The sequence below is a fragment of the Sturnira hondurensis genome, unplaced genomic scaffold, assembly GCF_014824575.4.
Source record: "Sturnira hondurensis isolate 20B ecotype Veracruz unplaced genomic scaffold, ASM1482457v3 Scaffold0025370, whole genome shotgun sequence".
Taxonomy (NCBI): domain Eukaryota; kingdom Metazoa; phylum Chordata; class Mammalia; order Chiroptera; family Phyllostomidae; genus Sturnira; species Sturnira hondurensis.
In genome coordinates, this window is record NW_028098001.1 from 6,077,272 (window position 1) to 6,099,837 (window position 22,566).

The window sequence follows — 22,566 nt, forward strand, 5'->3', positions numbered from 1 at the left end:
GAGCTGTGATTATGATGGGAAGGCCCCTTTCATTAGTAAAACAGATGCCGTTGCGAAAGTTGCGGACCAGTCTGATCATTGCCACAGACTTCTCTTCTTTTCATTTTGCCGGGGTCGGGGTCGGCGGGGGTGTTCTTTCTATCTGCTACCAGGATGGAAACAGAACACGTGTTACTCCGCCTGCCCCAAACGAGGGCAACTGCGTCTGCGCACAGCTGTGGACGTGAGCGTCGGGTTCCTGGCGGGGCGGAGCGATAGAAAACCCACCCCTCTCACTCGCTCAAGCCTGAACTCCTTCCCAGCACGCCGTTGAGCTTCCTTTTCATCCCCTCTGACCTCGGAAAGAAAGGGGTGGGGCCCTTGAGGGCGGAAGTAGCAGTGCATTGTGGGCTCGCCTAAAGCTGTGGAGTAGATCCTGAATGAAAGTGGCGCGCGTCCCGTGACGTTATCCGGGTAGGAGCGGCTGTAACCCGGGCCTCGGCCGGGATACGGGTGCCTTGCAAGTCCCGTGTGGAGCGAACCACGAAGCGCCGGTGGAGGCGCAGCGAGCGTTGGCGGAGGGGGGCCGCTCTGCCCAGCCCCAGGTCATGGCTCACAACAAGATCCCGCCGCGGTGGCTCAACTGTCCACGGCGCGGCCAGCCGGTGGCAGGTAACCCGGACGGAGGGTCTTCGAGTCCCCCGCACCGGCGGCTTCTGGAGATTTCAGTGTTTGCGTGCCCATTAGTGGTATTTCAGGATTGGGATGTGCTCGATCCGATGAAGCTTCGTGGTTGAGTGTTTGGGAACTTGGACTGGAGGGGGTGGGTCGGTGGGTGGGGGCACTGTCCAGTAAGACTAAGTATTGCAGACGGGAAGGTAGACAGAAGGTTTGTGTGGCCGGAGCCGAGCACCGAAGAGTACAGTGGACAGTGCTTTGAAGCTTAGCTAGAAGTTTGTGAACCTTTCAGGGTTCTTAGGAGGGGAAGAATATCCCCATTGTTATGGATACACCACAGTTTGTTTATTCATTCACTTGTTCCCGGTCATTTGGGTTGTTTCCAGTTTTTGACTATTAGAAATTCACTTGCAGTGAACATTCACGTACAGTTTTTTGTATGAACATATGCTTTCATTTCTTTTGGGTAAATCTCTGAAATAGGAATGGATTATATGGTAGGTGTACATTTAACCTTTAAAAAAACTGCCGTACTCTTTTCCAAAGTCTTGTATGATTGTTCTTTTTGCTCCACATCTTCTTCAACACTTGGTGTGATCAGGCTTTTTAATTTTACCCACTTTGGTAGTTGTCTAGTATTATCTTATTGTGGTTTGATGTTGAGTATCTTTTCATGTGCTTATTTGTAATTCCTATATCTTTTGTGGAGTGTCCAAATCTTTTGCTGATTTTAAAACTGGGTTTATCTTACTGACGAGCTGTTACAGTTCTTTATTGTAAATACATGTCCTTTATCGAATGTGTGTTTTTTCCAGAAGAGTGTTTTGAAACAAAAATCAAAGGATTTTGTAGTGGACTATGAGTGCATATCTCTCCTATGTCTATTGAGTTATATGAAATTGTTGAAAAAGGAGATTCTGTAGGTCATTTTCTATTCAATTTTTCTGATTCTTGTAGTTTGTAAGCTTTTTCGCGTTTCATATAAAATCTTTAGTCAATAAAGTCATAAACAGTGGATGAAAGTGTTACTGAAAGATAATCAAAGCAAGCTTTAGAGTAAAGAAATGTTTTTCTTAAGTGAAAAATGAAATGATTTTCTTTGTGTTCTGATCACTTTTGTGTGCATGTAATGAAAAAGTACTTGATAATCATTGTACTTTCCTTCTTCAGTTCTTTTTTTTAAAAGGTTTTTATTTTAATGATTTGGCAGAGGTAGAAGGGGGTGGGAGAGAGAGAGAAAGAAACATTGATTTGTTTTTCCACTTATTTATGCATTCATTTGTTGCTTCTTGTATGTGCCCTGACTGGGGATCCAATCTCATAACCCTGGTGTGTGGGGATGATGCTCTAACCAACTGAGCTACCTACCCGACCACGGCTTGATCACAATTATTTACATTTTCTTTATGGGTTTTACTCTCCAGCCAGCTTTAACTTAATATTATAATCTTTCTTATTACATGTGGTTTTCTCTGTGACATTATGGAGAAATCTCTATACTTGGATGTCTGGAGTTGTTTGTAGCTTGGCGCTTATTTCTGTATCCTCTTATTAGAGTTATTTGCTACACTGGTGTGTGAGAAAAACAAAGTCATAACAAAGTTCTTGTCAAAGTGAATTTTTTAGAAGGCGAAAGATTTATACGATCTGAAGAGAAACCAGAGTATCAAAGTGAATTTTTTAAATTAGAAAAATAACTTAAAACCGTAGTCTGTAGGATGGCAGTGACAAATATCACAACACTGACTTATTGTTAGATTAAAAATGGAACAAATGTGGCACTGACTGGGGGTGGAGAGTGGCAGGTGAGATGCTGAGCTCCAGGTGGCTTTGTGCCCCTCTAAGAAATAGAGTTGTGTGCCTTTTCTTCCCTCCCCCGCTCTGGGAATGAAGAGTTAGGAATAAAAGTTTTTCCTTTTTAGTATTGGTATATTTTGGCTGCCCAGCGCTAGATTCTTAATTATTGTGGTTCAGTGAGTCACTGAGCTCACCTGTCCCGTTAATTGTGGTCCCTGGAGAGAACCCCAGGCCTTCTGACAACCAGGGTGGATCTTACTGATCAATAGTGCTTCAGCTTGTGATGCTTATTAGAAAGTAAAGTGAATGCAACATAGGATTCTTTTTTTTTTTTTAATATTTTTATTATTTATTTATCTTTAGAGGGGAAGGGAAGGAGAGAGGAAGAGAAGCATCAATGTATGGCTGCTTCTTGTGCATCCCCTGCTGGGAACTGGTCCCTGCCAGGAACTGGCCTGCAGCCCAGGCATGTGCCCTGACTGGGAATCGAACCTCGATCATCTGGTTCGCAGTCCTGCACTCAATCCACTGAGCTACACCAGCCAGGGCCGCAACATAGGATTCTTGATATTTCTCTGAATTTCCCTTAAAGTTTTGTCTCTCCATGTCCTAGAAGTGTCCATGCCACATTATGTATTTTGGAAATGAAGGGTTAACAGTGTTTTATAGTAGTAGAGCAAGAAATACTAGCTGTATTCTTGCAAGCTTCAGTGAAAAATAGGGAATCATTCTCATTCCCATTTTCTACCTCTTTTTTATCTTATTTTTTCTAATTATAAAAATAACCCATTTTTATTGTATGATACCTTTGATATTTTGCCTATGAGGAAAATGTTATGCCAACTTAAATTTTCTCAGTGTAAACATTAGGCTGCATTTTATTAGCACTAGAAGTTCATAATTTTCTTGAATCATAAAAAAGATGGTGCTAATTATATATCATCTGTTCCACTGTGAAGCCTTCACTAATTGAACCACACTTCCACTGAGAGAGCCCCTGTCCATAGGACCAACCTTTATTTCTGAAGAATTCTTTTTTTCTTCTTCAGAGTGATAGATTTTAGGTGAACACTGTGAAGAAAACACACTTCTTATTTCTTAAAGGTCATTAAATATGAAATTATTTTGTATCTACTGTGTATGACAATAGCGATAGTAACTTTGAAGTCATTTTACTTAGCAAGTATTTGAGATGGTTATGATATAGTGCCTTACCTTCATAGACTCATGGGAATAGCAAACCATCATTTTAAAATATAGTTATATTATAATAAATGCAGTAATGACTCTCACAGAGTATTATGGAATATCAGAGATAATGAACCTAAGTCTTTGAGGTTGGGGAAGAGGGGACAGGGAGGAAGAAGGGGGCCAGAGGAGGCTGGTACATGAATTATCTTGAGTAAATAGAAGTTTGCTAGATAGAGAGTTGGAGAGAAGGTCTAATGGATGAATCTTCTAACATACTATATTATTTACTTATTATGTTTATTGTTTGTAGTTCATATTTCCCGGTAAAAAATAAGCTCCATCAGGGATTTTATGGTTTTTTTTCTTTTCACTAATGTATTCCATGCACCTAGAACAGTGGCTGGTACATTCATAATAGGCGCTCATTAAATATCTGTTAAATAAACTAAATGAAGTGTAATTGTCTAGACGACATAATGGTAGAGGCAGTGAAAAGGGTCAGACTCTAGGTATATTTTGAAGATAGATGTGATCAGATTTGCTGATAGATTGGATGTGAGATGTATGAGAAAGAGAGGTGTCAAGGTCAAGGATAACTAAAGGTTTTGGCTTGAACTACTAAAAATGCTGTTAACCATTTGCTGTGACAGGGAAGACCAAGAGACGAGGAGCTTTTGGAGTTTGAATACTGGGAGCTATTCAAATACTGGGAGCTATCAAATTTGGATATCAGATTTGAGGTGTCTGTAAGACATCAAGTAGAAACTAAGTCAGGTAGGCAGTTTCATAACCGATGGCGTTAAGGGAGAGGTTTGGGCTGGAGATACACATTTGTGAGGTATCAGCACATGGGTGGCTTTTAAAGCTATGAGACTAGATGACATGGACCAGGGGAGTTGAGTGTAGATGGAAGGTAAGTCCAAGGACAGAGCCTTGGGATAAAACATGGAAAGGTCAGGGAGATAAGGAGGAGCCAGTAAAAGAGACTGAGAGGGAGAAGCTGGAGAGATTGGAAGACCAGGAGGATGTGTCCTGGAAGCCAAGTGAAAAAGTGAGTCAGGAGCTCCCTCTTGAATTAAAGAGTGATCGGTTGTTTGAGAAGTTAGAATTGACCATTGGATTTAGCAATGTGGAGGTTATTGGTGCTCTTGAGTGGTCTTGATTTTTATATAAAATAAACATTTAAAAAAGTTGTTATCTTTTAATGAAATTTAGGTTTGAAGCCTGTGGACAGATGTTAACATTTTACTCAGATACTATTTAGGTAGATATTTATTCTTATTGTTTTAAAATATAAATCAGTTAAAATGAGTGGTGTTTAAAGATTAATTACAGAAATTGACTTCCCTTATGCTTATATTGTGATTCAGAAAGAAAAAAAAGACCAAAAAGTTCAGTCAGTCTGCTGAGAATGTAATCACTGGTAGTTGTTTGGAGAATGGTTTTGGTTAGCAGGCTACTTAGCATGATCCTTGTGCTTAGATGTAGGATAAGGTTCATAAGGTAGAGAGAGTGCCAAGTCCATATTAAAAAGGTGTAATTAGGAATTTTAAAGAATTGATTTAATTCACTCCATTACCAGTTTTTTAGTACTGTATCTTTAAAGGTTTTAAGGCAATAATCTTTTAATGTCATGGTTTAGAACTTAAGAATCTTTTGGGAAGTCCATTAGCTGGTAATTTCTCTTTTGCTATAATAGTTGATTGTCAATTTCTAGAATTTATGTTGTCCTTAGAAGTTCCAAGGCAGTGTCTTTTAAAAAGTATAGTTTAGATTGAGAATACTTCATGGACAGTTCATATAAAACACTTTAAGAAAGTGATTTTGATAATTGCTAATTACAGAGTTTTAACCTGGAACTTCTTTGTTTTTATTTTAAATGCAAATTGTTACTGATCTTCATGTTGTTTAGGAAGATTCTTACCGTTGAAGACAATGTTAGGACCAAAATATGACAGCCAAGTTGCTGAAGAAAATCGATTCCATCCCAGTATGCTCTCAAATTATCTAAAGAGTCTGAAGGTAAGAAACAAAACATTTCTGATACTGATTTAATATACTTTATCTCTCTCTTGTTCTTCAGGTGACTTTTTTTTTAAAAAAAGCTTTATTTTGAAATTACGAAAATTATGTAGAGTTCTTTGAACCTTTCTCCCATTTATTCTCAATGGTGACGTCTTATGTAATTGTAGTGCAGTTTCAAAAGCAGGGAATTGACATTGGTATAGAATTGTTGAGTCGAGTGTACTCCTTGTTTAGTTTTTACCAGTTTACATATGCATTCATTTGTGTATATGTGTGTGTAGTTCTTTGTAGTTTGATCCAACATGTAGTTTGTGGCAGTGGTTATGGAACTGTTCCAGACCTACTTCCCACCTGCAGCTCTGTACAGAATATCATTTCTGTATTTTGATCATTTTTAGAATTTTATATAAATGGAATGAAACAGTATGTCATCTTGTAGGAATGCCTCTTTTCCACTAAGTGTAATTCCCTTGTAGTTCATCTAAGTTGCTGCTTGTATCAACAAAAAGTTTGTTCCTTTTTGCTGCTGAATACTGTTCAATTGTGTGGATGTACCAGAGTTTATTTAATCATTCTCCTTTTGAATGGTTAAATAACATTTTAACCAATTTGAGTTGTTTCTAGTTGTGGGGTATTGTGAATAAAACTGTCATGAACATTCATGTACAGCTGTCTGTGTGAACATAGTTTTCATTTTTTCTGGACAGATACCCAAGAATATGATTGTTGAGTACACGGTTAATTTTATAAGACTGTGCCAAACTATTTTCCTAAATGAAACTGCATTTTTTTATGTTATTCTGGCCTAGGACTGATTGTATTAGTTTCCTAGGGCTGCTGTAATAAGTTAGCACAAATTGGGTGGCTTAAAACAACAACTTTAGATTAAAGACAAACAGAGAATCTTAAAAGCAGCAAAAGAAAAGCAGTTATTTACTTACAAAGGAGTTCCCATAAGATTGTCAGCTGATTTCTCAGCAGAAACTTTGCAGGCCTGAAGGGAGTGGCATGAAATACTCAAAGTGATGAAAAGCAAGGACTTGCAACCAAGATTACCCAGCAAGATAAAGAGCTTCCAAGACAAGAAAAAGCTAAAGGAGTTCATCACCACCAAACAAGTATTACAAGAAACGTTAAATGATCTTCCTTAAGAAGAAGAAAAAATAAAAAATATGAATAATAAAATGACAATAAATACATATCTATAACAGTTACTTTAAATGCAAATGGATTAAATGCTCCAATCAAAAGTTATATGGTGACTGAATGAATAACAAAATAAGACCCTTACATATGCTGTCTAGAAGGGACTTACTTCATATTAAAAGACACACACAGACTGAAAGTAAAGGAATGAAAAAAGGTATTTCATGAAAATGGAAGCAAAACAAAATAAAAAGATGGGGTAGCAATACTTATACCAGACAAAATAGACTTTAAAGGCTATAACAAGAGACAAAGACTCAACAACTACACTTCTTGGTATTTATCCAAAGAAACCAAACACTAAATTGAAAAAAAATATATACATCAATATATTTGCTACAGCATTATTTACAGTAGCCAAGATATGGAAGCAACCTAAATGTCCATTATTAGATGAGTGGATAAAGAAGAAGTGGTGCATATACACAGTGGAATATGATTCAGCCATAAAAAAAGAGTGGAATCTTGCCATCTGTGACAATATGGGTGGACCTAGAAGGCATTATGCTAAGTGAACTAAGACAGAGAAAGAGAAATTGCCGGATGATTTCACTTAATATGTGAAATCTAAAAACCAACCAATCTAACGCACACCCCCCCCCCCCCAAGCAGAACAGAAACAGACTCATAGATACAGAGAACATTTTGATGGTTGCCTGATGGGAGGAGGGTTGGGGGAATAGGTGAAAAAGGTGAAGGGATTAAGAAGTACAAATTGGTAGGTACAGAACAGTCATGGGGATATGACATACAGCATAACAAATATAGTCAGTTATACTCTAATAACTATGTATGGTGTCACGTGGTTACTAGATTTATTGGGGTGATCACTACTTCATTTGAAGTAGTAAACGTCTAATCACTAGATTGTACACTTGAAACTAACACAATATTTTATGTCAACTGTAATTAAAAAATAAAAAAAAATATTTAAAAAACCCCAGACCTTTATTCGCTCACAATTTTGGATGCTAGAAGTTCCAAATCAAGGTGTTGGTGAGATTAATTTCTTCCAAAGGCCTGGAGGGAGAATGTTTTCCATGCTTTTCTCCTACTTTCTGTTGATTGCCAGCAATCTCTGGCATTTCCTGGCTTGCAGCTCTATCAGTTATCTCTGTCTCATTGTTGACATTCTTCCTTTGTGTCTTGTTGTCCAAAATTTTCTCATATAAGGACACCCTGGTTCAGTATGAGTTTGTCTTTTCTTGATTATATTGGCAAAGACCCTGTAACCCTACTCTGTTTCTGAATAAATTCATATTCATAGGGAGCTAGGACTTGAACGTATCTTTTTAGGGAACATAATTCAATTCTTAACATTAATCTTTATTACTCTTCTACTTTCTACTCTTTTTTTTCAAACAACAAGGGTTAAAACATGTTTAATCCTTTTTTTATATAGGCCACTTGTGTACAGAATGTGCACACACATTCTTATACTGTTCTTGACTTTAATGGAGGCAATTCTGATTGTTTTGTTTTTTTAAATTGATTAGAGAGAAAGGGAGAGGTGGAGAGAGGGAGGCACATCGATTTGTTGTTCTACTTTTTTATGCATTTATTGGTTGATTTTTGTATGTGCCATGACTGGGGATTGAACCCACAACATTTGTGTATCAGGACAGTGCTCTAACCAACTGAGCTACCTGGCCAGGGCTCTGTTTTATACTTTTGATGGCCTATTACTAGTATGCTATGTATTAGTACATTCAACAAATACTAGTGCTCATTATGTGTAAGTTTCCTATCATGGGATAGAAGAGTCACCATTTACATTTTGAAAACTTTTTACTCATTCACTTTCTTGATGTAGTTTTGAGTCTTTATTTGTTTATATCTTTTATTTTAGCTTATAAACTTTTGATTTTATTGTCATATCAATAATTGTATTGAAAGTAATAGTTAACATTTGTAAAGCATTAAATATTTCATAGACAATGAGCTAAGAGCTCGGGCTTAGAAGCCAGCTTGGGTTTGAATTCCAGTTTGCCACTTACAGAGCGTTGTGGGCAAGTTACATATTCTCTTCATGTTTCAGTTTCCTCAGTTGTAAATAAAATTAGTGCATGTAGGGCAGGTAGACTAGTGCTTGGCACAGAGTAAGGAATTTATTTAAACCTCATAACAATTCTATGAGGTAATACTATTATTGTCTTTCCTTATGGATTGGGATTACATATTATGAAAAATACAAATGTATATATATGTATGTGTATAGTTACACACACAGATACATTTACATATAAACACATCCATATAGACACATCAATACATATACACACATTTCTACATATACATATATGAGGTCTGCCCAGAAAGTGTCCAGCTGCCATATAATATGAAAAATAGAGACTTTAATGAAAAAGATACAAGAAACATTGTATATAGGACAGTGATGCCTCGGTCCCCTCAGTCACTCTGGGACCTCACACAGTTCTCCCAGTGTCTCTTCCACTGTTCAAAACACTCTGCAAAATCTTTGTTGGAATTGTCATCAGCTGCTCAGTAGTATTTTCCTGAAGCTCATCGATGGTCTGAAATCTCTTCCCTTTCAAAAGTGATTTTAGTCTTGGGAAAAGTCAGAAGTTGCAGGGCACCAAATGTGTGCTGTAGCGGGTCTGAGTCACCTCGGTGATCTGATGTTTCACCAAAAAACTCTGCATGAGCAGGTGCATTGTTGTGATAAAGCTGCCGATCACCAGTTCCCCTTAGCTGTGGCTGTTTTTGTCGTATTGCATCTCAACAGATGAAGAACATTGAAGTAGTACTCCCTATTAACTGTTTGGCCTGGTGGAGTATACTTGTGATGGACAACCTTCCTCATCAAAAAATACAGTTAACGTGATCTTGATCTTCCTGTGACTTTGCTGTGCCTTTTTAGGGCATGGAGAACCATTACTTCCATTGGGACAAGTGGGTTTGCCTTCATTTCTGGATTGCAGCTGTAGATGCATCATTCATCTCTGGCTACGTATGATGTGTGATTAAGTTATGACCTTCTTGAGGAAATATGGTTCATTGACAGTGGTTTGAATCGTCATTAGCAACTGCAGTGCAATGTACCTTCTGTTCTTGTAGCAAAGCCAGGGAACGGATTTTGTCCCAAGATGTTTTGTGCCAGTATCCTACATCAGAATCTTGGACATAGTAGTTTTTGGAATCCCCAGATTAACTTCTAGTTGTTGCAGTGTCATTCGCCAGTTTTGTTGATTGCAGCCTGTACATGTTCAACACTCTCAGGTGTTCTGCTTGTTGCAGGCCTTCCAGACCATGGATCACTTTCAACAGTTTCTTGACCATCTTTGAAGAGATTACGCCACACTTTTATTTGTGTTGCACTCATTGCATTGTCCCCGAAAACCTTCTGAATCATCCCAATAGTTTCCACAGAGGAATGTTCAAGCTTAATGCAAAATTTGATGCAGATTTGTTGTTCTTGCTCAGTCATTTTGAATGCTGTGGCCACAGTACACATGCTCATTCACTGACATCTACTGCTCCCACTGACCAGTACTGTGAAGTTGTCATTGTTCACACATGCATTTTCCAGTCCACTGTCCTTGGCTACCAGGTTACATTGATGTCGTGCAAACCATTCTCGTTATATTAACAGTGGCTGGACTTTTTCTGGACAGACTTTGTCTTTGGGGATCAGGACAATTGAGTCACACAGTACACTTTCTCAGTTCTCTTGGCTAAAGTATTCTGTATATTTAGAAAATTTATTATTTTCTGCTTGGCCTATTTTACATTCATTTCTCATTTTGAACCTGGAGACAAACAACGTGAATTCTATTCTAACTGAGAAGCTGTAATATGGTTTCTAAATCTTTCTATTTGGCAGTATATATCCTCTGAAGGAATTAAGATTACTGCAGAAGCTATGTGAGAAGAGAAGAGAAGTAGGCTCAGGGGTGGCAAATTGCAGAACAGAGTATCAAAAATATATTTCCTGTGAGGAAGAACTCATCTGATTGATCTGTCTCATCTCCATGTGAGCTAAGGAATCTGGAGAAATCAGTTGAGCGCATTATGGCAGCTAGTTATATTTTAGAGGCACACACACGATTTTGTCTCTTTTGTCATGTGTGAAATTTAAATGTTTTTGTGACTTTTTTCACTATGACAGTGGAATTGACTCATTATGTAGATCAGTCTCTTTAAGGCAAATCCAACAACAAGAACTCAATAAATGTTGTAACAACAAAAGAGAGAAAAATAACAATTTAGATTATTTTTCTCACCACTTAGAGAATATAGGCTTCAGAATGAGGTGGCAGATGTCTAAGTTTTTTCTTGACTCAGTTCAGAGTGCAACTATCCTGCCAGGCTGAGTGCGGTTTTAGTTGTTAAGGGGTTTTCAGACACATGGCCCTTGAACACAAGCCAATCTCATCAGAAGAAATACGATTTTTATTTCAATGCTGGAAGAAAACTGGCTGAGAGATGGGATTAAGTCTATAATGAGATGCAGAAATATGGCCATGTGGTCTGTTCTTTATGGATTATTTAAGTAGTTTACCAGGGAATTTTGACTGAACACAGTTTTTCCCTATATCCTCACTTCAGGATTTAATTGCCTAACATGTGATATAGTGGTGGTTGCTTGGAATGCTGGGCTGATGTGTGCCCGGAGCTTGTTTGGGTTGGGGCCTATTTCAGATCCCTCACACTGTCCCTTGCACTAGCCTCTTGTCTAATAAATCTTAGGTGGAGTGGCAGATGCCAAAAGCTGTAGTAGTGCTTGGTTTTTTAGGTAGACTTTTGTAATGATGAAGCGAGTCTGTTTTGCTTATGTTCTTGTTCCATCATTTGTTCGTGGATTAATTTATTTTGTTTATTGACTGCTACATTCTAGTACCTTGAATAAGACTTGGATAAGTGATACGTTAATTGTTCATTGGCAGAGAGCACAAAACCTCCTGCAGTGTAGATGGATGAACTGGAGTGTTGCCATTAAGTCAGCTTGTTTTGGAACAGATTCAGCTACTAGTAAATCTACACCCCTCCCCCCCTTTTTTTAATAAGGTTAAAATGGGCTTGTTGGTGGATTTGACAAATACTTCAAGGTTCTATGACAGAAACGACATAGAAAAAGAAGGAATCAAATATATAAAACTTCAGTGTAAAGGGTAAGTCATGTATTAAGATTCTTTAAGATTTGAACCTTTTGCTGAAATGTGTAATCTCTTTTCTAAAAAGATGTTTTCATACTACTAGACATGGTGAGTGCCCTACAACTGAGAATACGGAGACATTTATTCGCCTGTGTGAGCGGTTCAATGAAAGAAACCCACCTGAACTTATAGGTATGTTTGACTTGACTTTACCAATGTTGAAAAGTTATTTTGTGTTGGGTTTTCCTTCTCTTTTTTGAGTAGTGAGTTGATATGGAAGTATTTTTTTACTATAATCACTGACAATTGTTTATTATAGTAATAGACTAACTTGCAAGTGGTAAAAATTGTATTTTTATAGTTTTAATGTTTTTTAAGATAAAGTCCCTGTTAACTCCTCTTCGGATTACTGTTGAGAAACTCTACCTTAAAATACTGCATATTTAGTTTCTATAATTTTGCATTTTATACCATATGTGTTATTATGAAACTTTTTTCACTCCAGTATCTGAGTGATTCATGCTGATGTATGTAACTGTTGATTTTTGCTGCTATGTAGTATTTCATCATCTGAATATACTACAGCTTATTCATTTTCCTGTTGATGGACAATTCTTTCAGCAAATATTTATTGATTGCTACTTTTTGCCAGGTATAGGTTCTTGGAACATATCAGTAAAGAAAACAGAAAAAAGTCCATGCTTTTTTGGAGGTTATATTCTAGTGTGGTTTGGAAGTTGGGGTGCTAGGTTGGGGGAAGGTTGACAATAAACGGTAAATAAAATAAATAAGTAAATTTTCTTAAAATGACAGTTACTTAAAATGACATTTGGGTTATTTTTCAGTTTTTTCTATTGTAAATGACGCTGCTAGGAATGATTTAGAATTTTTAAGGTTTCATTTTGAGCCTTGATTTATTGTTCTGTCTGGTATTTATATTGGTATATAGTTTGAATTGAAGATCCAATTTAAATGTTTTCAAAATATCCAGTCATTTGTTTTGACACTGCTTATTGAATGGTTTTTCGCCTGATAGCTAGATGCCATAAATTAACTCCTTGTATATATTATCGGAAACTTTTTTAAAAAATTTCAGAATTTAATTGCCTAACATGTGATGTAGTAGTGGTTGCTTGGAATGCTGGGCTGATGTGTGGGCTTTACTTATTTATTATATTTACCGTTTATTGCCAATTAAATCCATTTGCCTTTTAAATGTTTTGGTAACATTTTAAAACTTTTTTGTTGTCAGTGTGTTTTCTGTTGTGATTTCTTTCTAAAGACTTTTAAGTGACTAGTATTTTCCACATTCAGGGAGTTAACTGAAAATCTATTAGGAACAGTAGGGAAGTTCAGGGGATATATTTGGACATAGGGACATATATTTGGACATATTTGGAAATAAGAAAATATCAGCAACTTTCTTGCAAATAGCGATAACTAGGAAATATAATTAGAGAGTAGTCTCATTAGTTGCATTATTAATAATATTGGCTAACATTTGTTTAATATTTCTCCTGTGTTAGTCACTCTGTAAAACATTTCACATACATTATCTCATATGTTTCCTCACAACAGTCCTGTTTAGGTAGATATCATTGTCACCCCCATTTTCTTTTATGATAAGAAACTGAGGCTTGGAAAGGTCAAGTGCCTCAATGTCAGTCATACAGCTTAGTAAGGGTTAGAGCTTAGATCAGATCCTAGGCAATCTGAGTTGAGAGTTCCCACTCTAAACCACTTCTCTCATCTGTAACAGAAGTACAAACTTCTCTTGTCTGTAACAAGGACAAAACAAGGAAAAAAGTTGTTAAGAAATGTAGGAGGTCTTTATGAAGAAAATATACTTGAATGCTTATTATTTACTTAGCAGACATGATGAGGAATGAATGAATGAATGAATAAATCCTTATAGCAACTCTGTGTAGTGTGTGGTGGTATCTTCATTTTATAGATGAGGAAACTGATGCTCAGAGGAGTTAGCTAGTTTGCCATGGCCACACATATTGTGTTCAAGCCAGGCTTTTAATGTAGTTTCTCACTTCAAAGTCTAAATCTCTAATTAGTTGCTATACTGGTTTGTAGATTGATCACATAAAACCTAAAAGAAAAATTTTCTGTATTATAGAACAACAGAAATAAAGCAAAAGAATATGTGGCCAGTGGGAAACATGTTTGAAGCATATATGACATAAAATAATATTTTAATTTTTATTTTAAAATTTTTATTGTATTTTCCCATTACCCTTCTTATACCCCTCTCCCCAAATAATCACCGCAAATGTGGTCAGCATCCATAAGTCCTTTTTCCTTTTTCTCAATCACTGTACCCTCTAACCTCCCCCATTTCCCCTGTGCTGTCATCCAGCTCTCTATGAGTCTGTCTCTTTTTTATTAGTTCAGTTTGTTTATTAAATTCCACATATGAGTGAAATCATATGGTATTTGTCTTTATTTTACTGGCTTATTTTACTTAGCGTAATGTTTTCCGGGTCCATTCATACTGTCACAAAGGATAAAAATTTCTTCTTTTTGATAGCTGAGTAGTATTCCACCACGTAAATGTCCCACAGTTTTATCTACTCATCTACTGACACTTGGGCTGCTTCCATATCTTGGTGATTGTAAATAACATTGCAATGACTTATGGGGGTGCTTATTAGTGTTTTGGAATGTTCAGATATATTCCCAAAAGTGAGATCTATTTCATAGAGTATGTCGTATTACTTCCTTTCAAGTCAAATCAGGAAGCACATGTGTTGTCCGGTTGCCTTGCTTTTAAAGTGTTACTAAGACGAGTAAGGGGGTTCAGGTGGTAGCAGGTTGATTCCTCCTGTTGTAAAATTCTTCATCTGTTTTTACCTGATTTCAGTATCTATTGACAATTGTTGCCTTGATCCAGTATTTCATTGGGGATGGCAAAATTATTTTTCCGATTCTTTATTTTTTCACATATTAGCTGGAATTCTTTGGTAAGGAACTATTCCTTTGTTATCCTTAAAAACTGTTTTCACAGGAAAGGCAAGTCAAATGTTTGATTCCTTCTTTTATTTCTCACTCTTCAGAATAGTGAGTTGGCATCTTAGCAGTCTTTAGCAGTGACTGATTAAATTTATTTCTTGACAGTCTATATGAACTGTGTATTATTTTTGATCTAGTTGCTGTATTTAAGTTAGTTGCAGTCAGTATTTATTCTTATGTCCAAATTGCTTCATCCTAGGGCAGGGGACCCCCTTCAGGTTGGTTTCTGTGTCCCTTTGATGTCACCCCATCAGTCTTTGAAAATGGTTTCCTTGTTTTCGGCACAAGATGTTTCCCAGATGGGGACTCAGTTATTTCTCTAAGGGTCCTGGTTTCTGAGTTCCTTTTTGTGGAAAATAGTATTTAGGCATGTTAACATTTTTGCAGTTAAACATATGAATATTCACACTAAGTGGGAAAGATAGACAGTAAATAATGTCACATCAGTTCAGGTCATGTTTAACATGACCCCATGTTAAACATGTCCCCATATGATTTACCAAAAATCTTAATTTTTTAGAGCTGTTTTGAAGTTTTCATTACAAATGAGAGATTATGTAGCAATAATACATTTGTTTGCATGCACAGGAATACTGTTTAGAAAAAAGGAATTTTGTGGACTGGGGAAGTTAGAAAATTTTGTTTTCTGTTAAAAGGGAAACATCTGATTTCTTGGTAAATGGTAGAATGCATAATTGGTACATGGCTTAACTAATGCCTTAAATTACTTTATGTGTTTCTAGTTATAAATACATGTGACAGCTTTATGAATAGTTTCACGAGTAGCACACACATTTCTAAAAAACATCTTTTGATTAAATAAAAATATTTACTATAACTTGGCATATTATAAGTTCTTAATAATTATTTTTTTTTAGTGTTCTCATTTGTCGCTCATTTAGACCATGTCTCAGCATCAGCACTATTGACATTTTTATACTGGATAATTCCTTATTGTGGTGGACTCTCCTGTGCATTGTAGGATGTTTAACAGAATCCCGGACTTCTACCCCCAGTTGCTAGTTGTGACAGTTGAAAATGTCTCTTAACATTGTTATGTGCTCTTGGGTGAGGTGGAGGGTAAGGTGCAGGGCAAAAGTGCCTGAGTGGAAAACAACTGATTTAGACTGATCTGATAAGTTTTTTCATATAATTTATCTGACTTGAAATAGAAAGGAAATTGTGTGTATTGAGATCAAGCTTTGTTTAAAGATATGGTGCTGCTAGTCCTTCATAAGTCACATCCTTCTAATTCATACTTATATATCCAGTATGTATATTTCTAGAGTCATAATTCATCTTTTTCTCCTTTTCTTGGGGAGATTGTTTTTTTCTTGATTTGATTTTAAAAGGACTGTAGTTTTCTCTTCAGATGTATATTAGTGTTAGAAATGTTTGAAATGCTTTAAAAGAATTTATTTTGTTATTCTTAGCTTACCTAGAAAATGAAGACAAATTTGAATAAGAAGCTGACTTGAAATAATTCATAGTGAGCTAATCTTTGGTTGTAAACTATGCTTTATTTGCCACTAGATGGACCTATTCTCATAATGAGCTGAGGAAAACTGAAAATTTTTTAATGTTGAAGACATATCAGACTAAGTTTGTAGTATACTTAATTAATGGAATTTTTTACATTAAATGTATAATCTTTTTTCAGAGTAGAGATTTGTCAGTAAGATCAAAACTTTATGTATTTCATAACAAAAATATTGAAAGTGGGCTCCGGCTGGGTAGCTCAGTTGGTTAGAGCACCCTCTCAATATGCCAAGATTGTGGGTTCAATCACCAGTCAGCACGTACAAGAATCAACCAGTGAATGCATAAACAAGTAGAACAGCAATTTTTTCTTTCTGTCTCTCTCTCCTTCTTCCTTTCCCCCTTCCTTGTCTCTCTCTAAAATCAATTAAAAAAAGAATATTAAAAGAACAATTGTACTTTCTTCAACTATGTATTGTCATGTGCCTTTATCACTTAATTGGCAATTGTTCTTACATTTCCTATTCAGCAAAATGTTTGATCTTCATAGAGTAAAAGTTAGATGCAAAAACAGTAGTGGTTTAGGGGAGAAACATCTAAAGTTAGAGTATTTGTTGTGTAAATTGGTCTGAAATATAAGGTAGAAAGGAAATCTATGTGTTGGTTTAAAATGTATGTTGAATAAAAAAAAGTTTGTTTATGGCAAATGTTTTTGTGTAACTTTCAAAAGTCCTGTTTTTACAAAGCAGTGGAGAATGATAGAATTTATAGAATTTTATTATTGTAGCCATTTACTTCTAAGAGGGATCTTTAACTTTTCAGGGCTGATCTCTTTATTTTTTATTTCTTCCCTTCAGAAACTTCATTTCAGTTATACTGTATCCTTGTTCTCTATTCTTGACAACCTCTGTGATTTAACTAGGTCCTTCTCAGCCTGTAAATATATCTAAGCCTCTTATATAAAATATTAACCACCTCTTTAAAAACCAGAACAAACCAAACAAACAAAAACAACCCCTCCAAACCACATCTTTCTTTTTGTTTTATATTTTCCCTTCTCCTTCCCAGCTGACTTTTTGAAAGATTGAAACTGGAATTTATTTATTCCCTTTCACTTTCTTGCAATCTGGAGTCTTCCTTCTGTACTCCTAAATCAAATCACGACTTTCATTTTTAATCATGATGTGACATTTAAACAATCAAACACTAATGTCTTGAAAGTTCCTTTTTTAAAAAAAGATTTCATTTATTTATTTTTAGAGAAAGGGGGAGGGAGGGAGAGAAACATTGATGTGAAAGCAAAACATCAGTTGGTTGCCTCTTGTCCACACCCTGACCAGGGACCAGACTCACCACCTAGGCATGTTCCCTGACTGGGAATAGAACTGGAGACCTTTTCCTTTGCGGAAAGATGCCCAACCAACTGATTCACACCAGTCAGGGTGAAACTTCCTTTTTCCATTTTTTTGACCCCCATAACAGTTTATTTTTAGTCTTTGTTAATGATCCCCCCTGACCTTCCTCTTATTCTTGAATGGTTGGTTTTCCTTGTATTTCATCCTTCCTTTTCTTCTTGTATTGTTCATACCCTTTCTCAGTGATCTTATCCACACCATAGACTTCTTCCATAGTTGATTATATATTGATTATTCTTGAATCTACAACTCCAGCCAGACCTCTCTGAGAAGGTCTTTACTATTACTTACAAATCCTTCTAAGTCCCGTAAGAACCTTAAACTCAGCATGTCCAACTGTATTTACTGTTTTGGCTGTAAGATAATGTAGACTCCTGTACTTTCTAACCTAGTAAATGGTGCCCCAGTCCAATTAATCACTCAAACCAGAAAACAAAGACGTCTTTTAAATCTTTTCTCTCAATATTTATTGTCATACACCCCTCAGACTGCAGATTCTACCTTAAATGTCTCTACAGTCTTCCTGTCCTTATCCCCATTGCCATGACCTTTGTATCTCACATATAAATTAATGAACCAGCTTCCTTACTGGTTTTCTTGCTTCATTGTTGCTTCCTGTATATCTTCTATTGAGCTGCCATTGGAGTGGATTGTCTGAAACCTGATCATTTTATTGCCATGCTTTAAATTCTTTAATCTCTCCCCATTGCCTTTATAATTTCTTTAGTATGGTGCACAGGTTTCTTCAGGATTTTGACCCTCATTGTCTCCAGCTGCACTTGGCATTACTTTCTTATCATATTCCATGCCTCAGCAATTCTGATTCATTTACAGTTTGCTGTATTTACTATTTTGATTCATAAATTTACATTTGTACAACTTGCTCCTACTGTCTGCAGTTCCTTGTATTGTTGTTTATTGAGCATTGTTCACTGACTAAGGTTTTTGTTCTAAATATTTATGATCATTTTATTTATTATGGATGTAGAAATAGGTGATTTGGCTCAGTTGATTCTGGTTTTACGATACTGGTTTTCAGTATTTTTTTAAGTAGCAAAAACTGTTTTGGGAAGAAAATTTACCCTATCACTGAAATGAGATGAAAATAATATTTTATTGGTATATTTTAAAAAATATGTCGAATTTATAGCATTTTCTATAAAGTCAATTGCTGAAAACAAAGCCATGTTGGTGAACATTAACATTTGGAATATGTTTTTAAAGCCAGTTGCAGTGCAGACTTGTACTATCTATCATCTCACTGTAACATCTGATTTAAAAAAAGCATTATGGAGGCATAATTTACATATATAGTAAACTGCATTCATTTGAGGTGTATGGTTCGATGAGTTTTTATAGACACCTATATAGCCACGATCAAGATTCAGAGCATTTGCATCTTTTGTCTTTCGTGTCTATCCTTTCTTCAACCCTTACTTGTAAATTAAGCAGTCGCTTTCTACTCTGTCACTATAGATTGTGGCAGAGTTTGCATTTTCTAGAACTAAAAAAATGAAACATATTTGACTTGCAACTATAATTTAAAGTGTACAGTATGTTATCCTGGCTGATGTCACTCACTGAATTGAGTGCTAGCCTGAGAACCAAATGGTCTCTGGTTTGATTCCTAGTCAGGGCACATGCTTGGGTTGTGGGCCAGGTCCCCAGTGGGGGTGGGGGGGCCGCATTGATGCGATTGAAGTTTCGCTCCTTTCTCTCTTCTTTCCCCTCTGTCTAAAAAGAAATAAATAAAATATTTAATGTGCATAATATGTTAATTTTATTTATTTGTACATAGTAATATGATTGCCATTATTGTGATAATTAGTGCCTCTGTCATAGAATGTAATTATTTTTCTTTTTAGTGATTGGAATAATTAAGTTCTAGTTTCTTAGCAAGTTTGATGATTATAATAAAATGTTATTTATATTCACTATACTGTGCATTACATTTCTAGGTCTTATTTTGTTATTTTGTACCCTTTAAACATCTGTTTCATACCACACTTTGTGTCCCCTGGTAACTACCATTTTACTCTCTGTTTTTTATGAATTTTTTTCTTTCTTTTTTTTTAGATTTCATGTATATGTGATTCTCATACATTACTTGTCTTTTGCTGTTTGATTTATCTTCTTTGCATAATGTAGTCAAGGTCCATCTATATTGTTTGAAATGGCAGGATGCCCCCACATCTTCCTTATCCATTCATCTGTTGATGGGCACTTTCCGTATCTTGGCTATTGTAAATAATGCTGCAGTAAGCCTAGGATTTTATGTATCCCTTTGATATCCCATTTTTATTTGTTTTGGTTATATACCCAGAATTGGAATTGCTGGATTGTATGGCAGATGTCTTTTTAATTTTTAGAGGAACCTTCACGTTTTCCATGGTGATTAAACCAATTTACATTTTTACTATCAGTGTACAAGGGTTTCCTTTTCTCCACATTCTCTCAGCACTTTTATCTTCTTGATGACAGCCATTCCAACAGTTGTGAAGTGACATCTCATATGGTTTTGATTTGCGTTTCCTTGATGATTAGTGATGTTGAACATCTTTTAATATATGTGTTGGCCATTCAGATGTCTTTGGAGAAATGTCTATTCACATACTCTTTTTTTATTTGATTTTTTAAATTATTGAGTTGTACGAGTTCTTTATATATTTTGGATACTAGCCCTTGTATGATAAATGGTTTGCAAAGATTTTCATCCATTTTGTAGGTGGATTTTAATTTTAATTTTCTCTTGCTAGGCAGAAGCTTTTAAGTGTAATATAATCCCATTTGTTGATTTTTGCTTTGGTTGTTTGTACTTTTGGTCTGAATTCCAAAAAAATCATTGCGCTTTTGGGGTGAAATCTAAAAAGGTAGTGTTGAGTAGCTTCTCCCCTACATTTTCTTCTTCTTTTTAAAAAAATCTTAATCAGATGACATTTTTTCATTGGTTTTTAGAGGGAGAGGGAGAGAAACAGAGAGAGAGAGAGAGAGAGAGAGGGAGAAAGAGAGAGAAACATTGGTGTGAGGGAGAAACATTGATGGGCTACCTTCTCATATGCGTCATAATTGGAGGTTGAACCCACTACATGGGTAGGTGCCCTGACTGGGAATTGAACCTGTGACCTTTTGGTTTATGGGACCAATTGAGCCACACTGGCCAGGGCCCTTACATTTTCCTACAGAGGTTTTATGGTGTCAATCTATGTTTAAGTCTTTGATCCATTTCTAGTTAATTTTTGTCAGTGCTGTAAGATAGTAGTCAAGTTTCATTGTTCTGCATATGTTTGTCCAGCACCATTTGTTGTTGGTTCCCTCTTTGAATATTAGTTGACTGTATATGCAGGGATTTAATTCTTGGCTCTCTATTTTGTTCCATTGGTCTATATGTCTATTTTTATGCCAGTATCATACTGTTTTTATTACTGTAGCTTTGTAGCATAGTTTGAAATCAGGATATGTGATACCTCTTGTTTTGTTCTTTATCCTCAAGATTGCTTAGGTGATTCAGGGTCTTTTATGGTCCTATACAAATTTTTGCATTTTATAGAATGTTATATAAATGAAAATATATATATGTACTCTTTTCTGTTTTTTTATGCTTACAGAACTGCATAATGGTTTTGAAATCATCCTCATTGCATTTATTAGTAATTTGTTTCATTTTATGGCCAGGCAATATTCAGTGCATGGGTAATATAACATGTTGTTTATCCCTTCATGTGATGATTGACATTTGGGATGCTTGCAAGTTTTTGGCAATTATGAATAAAGTTGCTATGGACATTCGTCTTTGTGTTGCTGTGGACATTTCATCTTTTTTTTTTTAAATCCCCATGTGAGGATATGTTTTTATTGAATTTTTAGAGACACAGGTTGCAATGGGGAGAGAGGAACATTGATGTGAGAGAAAAACATTGATTAGTTGCCTTCTACATATGCCTCTACTGGGAATCAAACCTGCAACCTAGATATGTACCCTGAGCGGGAATCAAACATGCAACCTTTTGGTGTACTGGTCGGTGCTCCAACTAACTGAGCCACCTGGCCAGGGTTGTGGACATTCATGTTAATGTAAATCTTTGAAGCATATATGTTTTTATTTTTCTTGGGTAAATAGGATTAGAATGTCTGGGTCATTTGATATAGGTGTATGTTTAACTTTTTACGGAACATCCCAACTGTTTTCCAAAGTGATTGTGCCATTTACATTTCCGCCAGCAGTGTAGCAGGGTTCCAGTTCCTCTGCATCGTCACCTACATTTGTCACGGTCAGTCTTTTTTATTTTAGTTCTAATTTTGTACATGGTGGAATCTCTTTATGGCTTTAATTGGTGTTTTCCAGATAATTAATGATGTTGATCGTCTTTTTATGTGCTTCTTGACTGTTTGCATATGTTCTCTTGCAAGGTGCCTATTCAAATCTTTTGCCCAGTTTTTAAAAAACTGGGTTTTTTGTCTTACTGAGTTGTCAGAGTTCTTTATGTATTCTCAGTACAAATTCTTTGTCAGATATATATGTTGCAGATTTTTTTCTGTGACTGCTAACACCATCCTTTTTCCCCCTCTTATTGAAGTTTTTGGGGTGACACTGGTTTACAAAATCATACTGGTTTCAGGTGCACAGTTCCACAACACATCATTGGTACCCTGTATTGTGT

The 22,566-nt window shown here is 36.1% G+C and overlaps 1 protein-coding gene across 6 annotated transcripts in view; it reads left to right on the forward strand.

Moving 5' to 3' along the window:
• Positions 1 to 350: 350 nt before the first annotated feature.
• RNGTT (RNA guanylyltransferase and 5'-phosphatase) overlaps positions 351 to 22,566 on the forward strand; it is a 238,478-nt gene continuing 216,262 nt past the window's right edge. For 2 of the 6 annotated variants that reach the window (XM_037039283.1, XM_037039284.1), the window contains exons 1-4: positions 371 to 651; positions 5,558 to 5,667; positions 11,905 to 12,008; positions 12,097 to 12,185. In XM_037039283.1, the coding sequence (XP_036895178.1) occupies positions 588 to 651; positions 5,558 to 5,667; positions 11,905 to 12,008; positions 12,097 to 12,185 (367 nt within the window). In that variant the 5' untranslated portion in view covers positions 371 to 587. Of the gene's footprint in view, positions 652 to 3,815; positions 4,697 to 5,557; positions 5,668 to 11,904; positions 12,009 to 12,096; positions 12,186 to 22,566 lie in introns of those variants that run through there. The other 4 variants (XM_037039285.1, XM_037039286.1, XM_037039287.1 and 1 more) reach the window with 4 other exon arrangements.